The sequence below is a fragment of the Ornithodoros turicata genome, chromosome 10, assembly GCF_037126465.1.
Source record: "Ornithodoros turicata isolate Travis chromosome 10, ASM3712646v1, whole genome shotgun sequence".
Lineage (NCBI taxonomy): Eukaryota > Metazoa > Arthropoda > Arachnida > Ixodida > Argasidae > Ornithodoros > Ornithodoros turicata.
In genome coordinates this window covers 19,218,333-19,230,074 of record NC_088210.1, presented here as the reverse complement: position 1 = coordinate 19,230,074, position 11,742 = coordinate 19,218,333, and the positions used below count along the sequence as shown (strand labels likewise).

General features: G+C 44.3%; 2 protein-coding genes across 2 annotated transcripts; one reads left to right on the top strand and one right to left on the bottom strand.

The window, feature by feature from the left end:
- Positions 1–8,201: 8,201 nt before the first annotated feature.
- LOC135369751 (alpha-crystallin A chain-like) lies at positions 8,202–8,774 on the bottom strand. The gene has a single exon (XM_064603268.1). The coding sequence runs from the start codon at positions 8,772–8,774 to the stop codon at positions 8,202–8,204; it is 573 nt and encodes a 190-aa protein (XP_064459338.1).
- A 448-nt stretch (positions 8,775–9,222) lies between these two features.
- Positions 9,223–11,451, top strand: LOC135370827 (heat shock protein 68-like). Its single transcript, XM_064604695.1, is given in 1 exon segment — positions 9,223–11,451. A coding segment is annotated over 1 exon segment (1,923 nt). The 5' UTR covers positions 9,223–9,403; the 3' UTR covers positions 11,327–11,451.
- The last annotated feature ends 291 nt before the right edge of the window (positions 11,452–11,742 follow it).

The following is an 11,742-nucleotide window of genomic DNA, read 5'->3' as shown; positions in this document are numbered from 1 at the left end:
TACCCCTGCAATTCCACGTGCAAAATAAAGAGCACTTTCTACTGAGCATGTGTGCATAATTACAGCTCATTCTGAGCACTTTTATTTTTTTGCTGAAAATTGAAAAAAGGTAAGGCTAACCCCTTGGTGTTTTCTGAGGCCAAATTTCCAAGGTGGTTCTACCCCTGCCATTCCACGTGCAAAATAAAGAGCACTTTCTACTGAGCATGTGTGCATAATTACAGCTCAATCTGAGCACTTTTATTTTTTTGTTGAAAATTGAAAAAAAGGTAAGGCTAACCCCTTGGTGTTTTCTGAGGCCAAATTTCCAAGGTGGTTCTACCCCTGCAATTCCACGTGCAAAATAAAGAGCACTTTCTACTGAGCATGGGTGCATAATTACAGCTCATTCTGAGCACTTTTATTTTTTTGTTGAAAATTGGAAAAAAGGTAAGGCTAACCCCTTGGTGTTTTCTGAGGCCAAATTTTCAAGGTGGTTCTACCCCTGCCATTCCACGTGCAAAATAAAGAGCACTTTCTACTGAGCATGTGTGCATAATTACAGCTCATTCTGAGCACTTTTATTTTTTTGCTGAAAATTGAAAAAAAAGGTAAGGCTAACCCCTTGGTGTTTTCTGAGGCCAAATTTCCAAGGTTGTTCTACCCCTGCCATTCCACGTGCAAAATAAAGAGCACTTTCTACTGAGCATGTGTGCATAATTACAGATCATTCTGAGCACTTTTATTTTTTTGTTGAAAATTGGAAAAAAGGTAAGGCTAACCCCTTGGTGTTTTCTGAGGCCAAATTTCCAAGGTGGTTCTACCCCTGCAATTCCACGTGCAAAATAAAGAGCACTTTCTACTGAGCATGTGTGCATAATTACAGCTCATTCTGAGCACTTTTATTTTTTTGCTGAAAATTGAAAAAAGGTAAGGCTAACCCCTTGGTGTTTTCTGAGGCCAAATTTCCAAGGTGGTTCTACCCCTGCCATTCCACGTGCAAAATAAAGAGCACTTTCTACTGAGCATGTGTGCATAATTACAGCTCATTCTGAGCACTTTTATTTTTTTTGTTGAAAATTGGAAAAAAGGTAAGGCTAACCCCTTGGTGTTTTCTGAGGCCAAATTTCCAAGGTGGTTCTACCCCTGCCATTCCACGTGCAAAATAAAGAGCACTTTCTACTGAGCATGTGTGCATAATTACAGCTCAATCTGAGCACTTTTATTTTTTTGTTGAAAATTGAAAAAAGGTAAGGCTAACCCCTTGGTGTTTTCTGAGGCCAAATTTCCAACGTGGTTCTACCCCTGCAATTCCACGTGCAAAATAAAGAGCACTTTCTACTGATCATGTGTGCATAATTACAGATCATTCTGAGCACTTTTATTTTTTTTGTTGAAAATTGGAAAAAAGGTAAGGCTAACCCCTTGGTGTTTTCTGAGGCCAAATTTCCAAGGTTGTTCTACCCCTGCCATTCCACGTGCAAAATAAAGAGCACTTTCTACTGAGCATGTGTGCATAATTACAGATCATTCTGAGCACTTTTATTTTTTTGTTGAAAATTGGAAAAAAGGTAAGGCTAACCCCTTGGTGTTTTCTGAGGCCAAATTTCCAAGGTGGTTCTACCCCTGCAATTCCACGTGCAAAATAAAGAGCACTTTCTACTGAGCATGTGTGCATAATTACAGCTCATTCTGAGCACTTTTATTTTTTTGCTGAAAATTGAAAAAAGGTAAGGCTAACCCCTTGGTGTTTTCTGAGGCCAAATTTCCAAGGTGGTTCTACCCCTGCCATTCCACGTGCAAAATAAAGAGCACTTTCTACTGAGCATGTGTGCATAATTACAGCTCAATCTGAGCACTTTTATTTTTTTGTTGAAAATTGAAAAAAAGGTAAGGCTAACCCCTTGGTGTTTTCTGAGGCCAAATTTCCAAGGTGGTTCTACCCCTGCAATTCCACGTGCAAAATAAAGAGCACTTTCTACTGATCATGTGTGCATAATTACAGATCATTCTGAGCACTTTTATTTTTTTTGTTGAAAATTGGAAAAAAGGTAAGGCTAACCCCTTGGTGTTTTCTGAGGCAAAATTTCCAAGGTTGTTCTACCCCTGCCATTCCACGTGCAAAATAAAGAGCACTTTCTACTGAGCATGTGTGCATAATTACAGATCATTCTGAGCACTTTTATTTTTTTGTTGAAAATTGGAAAAAAGGTAAGGCTAACCCCTTGGTGTTTTCTGAGGCCAAATTTCCAAGGTGGTTCTACCCCTGCAATTCCACGTGCAAAATAAAGAGCACTTTCTACTGAGCATGTGTGCATAATTACAGCTCATTCTGAGCACTTTTATTTTTTTGCTGAAAATTGAAAAAAGGTAAGGCTAACCCCTTGGTGTTTTCTGAGGCCAAATTTCCAAGGTGGTTCTACCCCTGCCATTCCACGTGCAAAATAAAGAGCACTTTCTACTGAGCATGTGTGCATAATTACAGCTCAATCTGAGCACTTTTATTTTTTTGTTGAAAATTGAAAAAAAGGTAAGGCTAACCCCTTGGTGTTTTCTGAGGCCAAATTTCCAAGGTGGTTCTACCCCTGCAATTCCACGTGCAAAATAAAGAGCACTTTCTACTGAGCATGGGTGCATAATTACAGCTCATTCTGAGCACTTTTATTTTTTTGTTGAAAATTGGAAAAAAGGTAAGGCTAACCCCTTGGTGTTTTCTGAGGCCAAATTTTCAAGGTGGTTCTACCCCTGCCATTCCACGTGCAAAATAAAGAGCACTTTCTACTGAGCATGTGTGCATAATTACAGCTCATTCTGAGCACTTTTATTTTTTTGCTGAAAATTGAAAAAAAAGGTAAGGCTAACCCCTTGGTGTTTTCTGAGGCCAAATTTCCAAGGTTGTTCTACCCCTGCCATTCCACGTGCAAAATAAAGAGCACTTTCTACTGAGCATGTGTGCATAATTACAGATCATTCTGAGCACTTTTATTTTTTTGTTGAAAATTGGAAAAAAGGTAAGGCTAACCCCTTGGTGTTTTCTGAGGCCAAATTTCCAAGGTGGTTCTACCCCTGCAATTCCACGTGCAAAATAAAGAGCACTTTCTACTGAGCATGTGTGCATAATTACAGCTCATTCTGAGCACTTTTATTTTTTTGCTGAAAATTGAAAAAAGGTAAGGCTAACCCCTTGGTGTTTTCTGAGGCCAAATTTCCAAGGTGGTTCTACCCCTGCCATTCCACGTGCAAAATAAAGAGCACTTTCTACTGAGCATGTGTGCATAATTACAGCTCATTCTGAGCACTTTTATTTTTTTTGTTGAAAATTGGAAAAAAGGTAAGGCTAACCCCTTGGTGTTTTCTGAGGCCAAATTTCCAAGGTGGTTCTACCCCTGCCATTCCACGTGCAAAATAAAGAGCACTTTCTACTGAGCATGTGTGCATAATTACAGCTCAATCTGAGCACTTTTATTTTTTTGTTGAAAATTGAAAAAAGGTAAGGCTAACCCCTTGGTGTTTTCTGAGGCCAAATTTCCAACGTGGTTCTACCCCTGCAATTCCACGTGCAAAATAAAGAGCACTTTCTACTGATCATGTGTGCATAATTACAGATCATTCTGAGCACTTTTATTTTTTTTGTTGAAAATTGGAAAAAAGGTAAGGCTAACCCCTTGGTGTTTTCTGAGGCCAAATTTCCAAGGTTGTTCTACCCCTGCCATTCCACGTGCAAAATAAAGAGCACTTTCTACTGAGCATGTGTGCATAATTACAGATCATTCTGAGCACTTTTATTTTTTTGTTGAAAATTGGAAAAAAGGTAAGGCTAACCCCTTGGTGTTTTCTGAGGCCAAATTTCCAAGGTGGTTCTACCCCTGCAATTCCACGTGCAAAATAAAGAGCACTTTCTACTGAGCATGTGTGCATAATTACAGCTCATTCTGAGCACTTTTATTTTTTTGCTGAAAATTGAAAAAAGGTAAGGCTAACCCCTTGGTGTTTTCTGAGGCCAAATTTCCAAGGTGGTTCTACCCCTGCCATTCCACGTGCAAAATAAAGAGCACTTTCTACTGAGCATGTGTGCATAATTACAGCTCAATCTGAGCACTTTTATTTTTTTGTTGAAAATTGAAAAAAAGGTAAGGCTAACCCCTTGGTGTTTTCCGAGGCCAAATTTCCAAGGTGGTTCTACCCCTGCAATTCCACGTGCAAAATAAAGAGCACTTTCTACTGATCATGTGTGCATAATTACAGATCATTCTGAGCACTTTTATTTTTTTTGTTGAAAATTGGAAAAAAGGTAAGGCTAACCCCTTGGTGTTTTCTGAGGCAAAATTTCCAAGGTTGTTCTACCCCTGCCATTCCACGTGCAAAATAAAGAGCACTTTCTACTGAGCATGTGTGCATAATTACAGATCATTCTGAGCACTTTTATTTTTTTGTTGAAAATTGGAAAAAAGGTAAGGCTAACCCCTTGGTGTTTTCTGAGGCCAAATTTCCAAGGTGGTTCTACCCCTGCAATTCCACGTGCAAAATAAAGAGCACTTTCTACTGAGCATGTGTGCATAATTACAGCTCATTCTGAGCACTTTTATTTTTTTGCTGAAAATTGAAAAAAGGTAAGGCTAACCCCTTGGTGTTTTCTGAGGCCAAATTTCCAAGGTGGTTCTACCCCTGCCATTCCACGTGCAAAATAAAGAGCACTTTCTACTGAGCATGGGTGCATAATTACAGCCCATTCTGAGCACTTTTATTTTTTTGCTGAAAATTGAAAAAAAGGTAAGGCTAACCCCTTGGTGTTTTCTGAGGCCAAATTTCCAAGGTGGTTCTACCCCTGCCATTCCACGTGCAAAATAAAGAGCACTTTCTACTGAGCATGTGTGCATAATTACAGCTCAATCTGAGCACTTTTATTTTTTTGTTGAAAATTGAAAAAAGGTAAGGCTAACCCCTTGGTGTTTTCTGAGGCCAAATTTCCAACGTGGTTCTACCCCTGCAATTCCACGTGCAAAATAAAGAGCACTTTCTACTGATCATGTGTGCATAATTACAGATCATTCTGAGCACTTTTATTTTTTTTGTTGAAAATTGGAAAAAAGGTAAGGCTAACCCCTTGGTGTTTTCTGAGGCCAAATTTCCAAGGTTGTTCTACCCCTGCCATTCCACGTGCAAAATAAAGAGCACTTTCTACTGAGCATGTGTGCATAATTACAGATCATTCTGAGCACTTTTATTTTTTTGTTGAAAATTGGAAAAAAGGTAAGGCTAACCCCTTGGTGTTTTCTGAGGCCAAATTTCCAAGGTGGTTCTACCCCTGCAATTCCACGTGCAAAATAAAGAGCACTTTCTACTGAGCATGTGTGCATAATTACAGCTCATTCTGAGCACTTTTATTTTTTTGCTGAAAATTGAAAAAAGGTAAGGCTAACCCCTTGGTGTTTTCTGAGGCCAAATTTCCAAGGTGGTTCTACCCCTGCCATTCCACGTGCAAAATAAAGAGCACTTTCTACTGAGCATGTGTGCATAATTACAGCTCAATCTGAGCACTTTTATTTTTTTGTTGAAAATTGAAAAAAAGGTAAGGCTAACCCCTTGGTGTTTTCTGAGGCCAAATTTCCAAGGTGGTTCTACCCCTGCAATTCCACGTGCAAAATAAAGAGCACTTTCTACTGAGCATGGGTGCATAATTACAGCTCATTCTGAGCACTTTTATTTTTTTGTTGAAAATTGGAAAAAAGGTAAGGCTAACCCCTTGGTGTTTTCTGAGGCCAAATTTTCAAGGTGGTTCTACCCCTGCCATTCCACGTGCAAAATAAAGAGCACTTTCTACTGAGCATGTGTGCATAATTACAGCTCATTCTGAGCACTTTTATTTTTTTGCTGAAAATTGAAAAAAAAGGTAAGGCTAACCCCTTGGTGTTTTCTGAGGCCAAATTTCCAAGGTTGTTCTACCCCTGCCATTCCACGTGCAAAATAAAGAGCACTTTCTACTGAGCATGTGTGCATAATTACAGATCATTCTGAGCACTTTTATTTTTTTGTTGAAAATTGGAAAAAAGGTAAGGCTAACCCCTTGGTGTTTTCTGAGGCCAAATTTCCAAGGTGGTTCTACCCCTGCAATTCCACGTGCAAAATAAAGAGCACTTTCTACTGAGCATGTGTGCATAATTACAGCTCATTCTGAGCACTTTTATTTTTTTGCTGAAAATTGAAAAAAGGTAAGGCTAACCCCTTGGTGTTTTCTGAGGCCAAATTTCCAAGGTGGTTCTACCCCTGCCATTCCACGTGCAAAATAAAGAGCACTTTCTACTGAGCATGTGTGCATAATTACAGCTCAATCTGAGCACTTTTATTTTTTTGTTGAAAATTGAAAAAAAGGTAAGGCTAACCCCTTGGTGTTTTCTGAGGCCAAATTTCCAAGGTGGTTCTACCCCTGCAATTCCACGTGCAAAATAAAGAGCACTTTCTACTGAGCATGGGTGCATAATTACAGCTCATTCTGAGCACTTTTATTTTTTTGTTGAAAATTGGAAAAAAGGTAAGGCTAACCCCTTGGTGTTTTCTGAGGCCAAATTTTCAAGGTGGTTCTACCCCTGCCATTCCACGTGCAAAATAAAGAGCACTTTCTACTGAGCATGTGTGCATAATTACAGCTCATTCTGAGCACTTTTATTTTTTTGCTGAAAATTGAAAAAAAAGGTAAGGCTAACCCCTTGGTGTTTTCTGAGGCCAAATTTCCAAGGTGGTTCTACCCCTGCCATTCCACGTGCAAAATAAAGAGCACTTTCTACTGAGCATGTGTGCATAATTACAGCTCATTCTGAGCACTTTTATTTTTTTTGCTGACCAACCTCAGGAAGTTGACAACAGGAACAATCGCATGTCGGCTAGCGCGATACCGTCAGCATACGGCGCATCACAACGGGGATATCGGAAACGTCAACGGGGAAATCGCCCACGCAACTCATGTTCGGGCGCGATCTGCGTTCTGTACGTTCTTCGTGATATGCTACCTTCAAACCCTTCAAGCAGGTCTGCCCATGAACACGCCGCTCAACGCGTCAGGAATTTCGATGCTAACCAGCGAGTCACAATAAGGAATTTCCTCGGCAAACCACATTGGATTTCCGGAGTCATCCTGAGCAGGTCGGTCCTCATTGGTATCTTGTACGCACCGACGGCGGCAACATGCTGCGTACATGTCAACCACCTGCCTGATTTCACCGGCCCACCGACGTCCGCAGCTGATTGCCAAATGGTTGCTGTTTACGCGCCAACCTTCTTCCCGCTGCCATTTCTGTGCGTACAGCACCAGCGGCCGCCAACAAAGCATACGGGCACCACCCCGACGAAACTCATCAGCAGCCAGGACACTATCGAAAGAGCCTGTCCTGCTTACCACGTCGATCAACCCGAACAGCAGCCGTGCTTCAGAGGTGTGCCCAACACTTCCTCACCGACCAAGACCCACCACGGGAAAAAGAAAGCTTCCCAAACGACTTCAAGACTTGTATATGTGTAAAAAAGAAAAAAAGAAAAAACCGAAGGGGTGTGTTATCATCCAAAAAAAGGGGGGGTATATGTGTATTCTGTCTGCTGGTTGTCTATTTAAACATCGCGTCTATCCAGAGGCGGATCCAGGATTTTTCTGAGGGTGGGGGGCATGCTATTACACCACCAAGGTCAATTGAAACTGTATGTAACGACTGAAATTGAGGGGAAGAGTCAGAACATCCGGCCCCTCAACCCCCCCCCCCTTGATCCGCCCCTGCGCCTATCCTTAGGTTAGCTGTAGCAGCATTGTGCGAGACCCCCGAGAGTTAGCGATTCTCAAAAACTCCATCTGTGACAGCAAGTTGGACGCTGGTCAAAAGGATAACGTCTGTCGTGACACTTTGCAAGTACGGTATTATCTGTATTGATCCTAACACATGTGAGGACCAGGAAGAATACAAACACATACTAAACGCGCTGTAACAGGCTTGCAGCCCTATCATGAGCAAGTTCCACCAGAACAGAAGTGATGGGCACCAAGATTTTCGATATTATTGACTTCTTTCTTTTCTTCAGCACACCTCTTTGTGGTTCGAACACAGTAAAACACAAAAAATATCAGACCGTGACTTAAAAAAACTATGGCATTTATTTATGACGATAATTTCATAAGAAAGCACAGTAATGGTGATGAGGATGATATTATACACAATGCCTATGAACTTCAAAAGACATAATTAAGACGTCGGTTTGGGATCATTTTCAACGGCTCGCTTCACATGTTGAACAGAAATGGGGACAGTCCTTTCTTTGCGCTCGATGGCTTTCTTCCGCGGAGCCAGAAGCTGCAAGGAACCCTTAGCAGACATAGTGCAGGTGATTGATTCTGGGTCCACGTCTTCTGGCAGAACGATACGTCTGGTAAACTCTCGATGGAAGTAGCCACGATCGTCTGACTTCTCTTCGTGCTTTGCATGGATCTCAACGCAGTTGTCCACAGTCTTCACAGAAATCTCTTCCGGAGAAAAGTTCCTCACGTTCATGTTGACCGAGAACTCTCCCGACGTAACTCCGTTCGATACTGCTGACTGGTCCATTTCCACATTTTCTTTGTCATCCAGGTATGCTTTTAGCGGAGCCAACCAGCGGTACATGTGTGGAGAGGATATGTCACCGTCGTCGGTGGAAGGTTCTCTGAAAAACTGTTCGGCGATGCCCATTGCGTCAGAGATATCCCTCACAATGGCACGCGGACAAATGGCCATGTAAGGGTGAAGTCGCTTACGCAGAGAGCTAACACTCTTCGGCATCTTGCAGTCAGGTTTCAAATTGTGGCGCTTGGACAGCGCGCCTCGCCTTTTATACTCGTCGCCAACCTTTCTGAAAGGGCGGAGAAGATTCCAGAAGCGGCTGTTCGTTGGTTGTAGAGGGTCACGTGCTCATAGGGCGCGCTTCGCAAGTGCAGAGAAACTTCTCGAATCTTCTCGGAACGCTGAGACTCGTCTCGGCTATTATAGTTTCATTCCGTGCAAACTCTGTTTGTAATACCACTTTTATTGTTTGATTCAGTGACTATTATGTAACATAAATGAAACTGTGCTATTTTATTAGGGATTTCAGTACATGTGATGCGGACACTGACGATTTTCTACTTCTGCGACCGCTAGCAGACGACGCGGAGACAAAAGGTCACGGGGTCACGGCGCGCGGATCATTCAGGAACAATCTAGCGCTTGCTCGTCTGCTCCTCGTGACGTCAGCGAGTAGGCGGCATGTGGTTCGTCGATTCCATTCTGGGCGGTTGCCGACGCTTCGCGAAGGCGAGAGCGCCGTATAAATAGCGCTCGCTCGCGCTGGTCAGCAATCATTGAAGCTTCAACGCAACGCTTTTCAAAGCAAGTTCAACGTTCTCTTCGAGAGAATACACAAACGCTACAGAATGCCTTCACGAACCAAGAGTGGAGCCCCGGCTATCGGCATCGACTTGGGAACCACGTATTCCTGCGTCGGTGTCTTCCAGAATGGTCGGGTGGAGATCATCGCAAACGATCAAGGCAACCGGACGACGCCGAGCTACGTCGCCTTCACCGACACCGAACGGCTCATCGGGGACGCTGCAAAGTCACAAGTCGCCCTCAACCCCGAGAACACAGTGTTTGACGCCAAGCGCCTCATCGGACGCAAGTACGACGACCCCAAAATCCAGGGTGATCTCAAACACTGACCCTTCAAAGTTGTGTCAGACTGTGGGAAGCCAAAGATAGCGGTCGAGTTCAAAGGGGAACAGAAGAGGTTCAATCCCGAGGAGATCAGCGCAATGGTCCTGACCAAGATGAAAGAGACGGCTGAAGCATACTTGGGTCAAACAGTGACTGATGCAGTCGTCACCGTCCCAGCCTACTTCAACGATTCCCAACGTCAGGCGACGAAAGACGCGGGAGCCATAGCTGGACTGAACGTACTCAGGATCATCAACGAACCAACAGCTGCTGCTCTGGCTTACGGTCTTGACAAGAACCTCCAGGGCGAGAAGAACGTCTTAATTTTCGACTTGGGCGGAGGCACTTTTGACGTATCTGTCCTCACCATCGATGAGGGGTCAATGTTCGAAGTCCGCTCCACTGCGGGAGACACTCACCTCGGAGGAGAAGACTTCGACAACAGAATGGTGACCCACTTTGTCGAAGAGTTCCAGAGAAAGCACCGCAAAGACCTTCGTAAGAGTGCCAGAGCTCTACGCCGTCTACGAACTGCCTGCGAGCGAGCCAAGAGAACTCTATCCAGCAGTGCGGAAGCGAGCATCGAAATCGACGCCCTCTTCGAAGGCATCGACTTCTACAGCAAGATCACCCGCGCTCGCTTCGAAGAACTCTGCATGGACCTCTTCCGCAGCACGCTCGAACCGGTGGAGCGGGCCCTCAACGACGCCAAGATGGGCAAATCGCAGATTCACGACGTTGTCCTCGTTGGCGGCTCGACCCGAATTCCCAAGATTCAGAAACTGCTCCGCGACTACTTCAACGGCAAAGAACTGTCGATGTCCATCAACCCGGACGAAGCCGTCGCCTACGGAGCTGCCGTCCAAGCTGCTGTCCTCAGCGGAGACAGCAGCGAGGCGATCCGAGACGTTCTTCTGGTTGATGTCGCCCCTCTTTCCTTAGGCATCGAGACTGCCGGTGGCGTCATGACAAAGATCGTCGAGCGGAACAGCCGCATCCCGTGCAAGACGTCGCAGACCTTCACAACCTATTCGGACAATCAACCAGCAGTCACGATTCAGGTGTATGAAGGTGAACGGGCCATGACCAAAGACAATCACCTCCTGGGAACCTTCAACCTCAACGGTATCCCTCCAGCTCCCCGAGGAGTTCCGCAGATCGAAGTAACGTTTGACCTCGACGCTAACGGTATCTTACACGTCTCTGCTCGGGACAAAAGCACGGGAAAGCAAGAATCCATTCGCATAACGAATGACAAAGGGCGGTTGAGTAAGGAAGAGATTGATCGGATGCTGAGCGAGGCTGAAAAGTACTCCCAGGAAGACGAACGGCAACGGGAACGTGTGGCTGCCAGGAACGGACTGGAGTCCTACGTGTACTCCGTCAAACAGGCTGCTGAAGAGTCAGGAAGCAGGTTGGACGCGGCTGATCGGGATAAGGTCCTGTCAATCTGCAAGGACGCAATCAGCTGGATCGACTCTAACACGTTGGCTGAGAAGGAAGAATATGAGCACAGACTGAAGGAGTTGCAGCAGGCCTGCAGCCCCATCATGAGCAAGCTCCACCAGGGCGGTGGAGATGGCCCGAAGCACTCAAACTTCAGCAGTCAGAGATCCGGACCAACTGTTGAAGAAGTTGATTGATGAGTACCAGGTCCCTAGGAAGTTCATTTTGAAAATCTGGAGGACTCTACCGTTAGACAAGTGGTAGTAATTTATTTGTAAATATGTACATTTGTATAAAGTATCTATTTGAGCAATAAATACCTGCTGTTTACTGCTGACGTGGCCTTGTTAAGCTCATATGCACTACAAACAGCGTGCATTCACTTCATACGATTGCACGTAGCCATTCTGTTTATCCATAGGCAGGGGCGGCGAAGCGCTTGAATGCATGGGGACTCCAGATCCCAACCGTCGCCCACTTCCATCTCCCATAGCCACCACCATGCCCGGGTCCCAAAAGTTCAGGATTCGATTCATGAAATTCGCATGCGGCACTTAAGGTAACACTTTGGCGCCTCACCTCCATGGGAATTTTGGGCCCCCTTCACAAATTC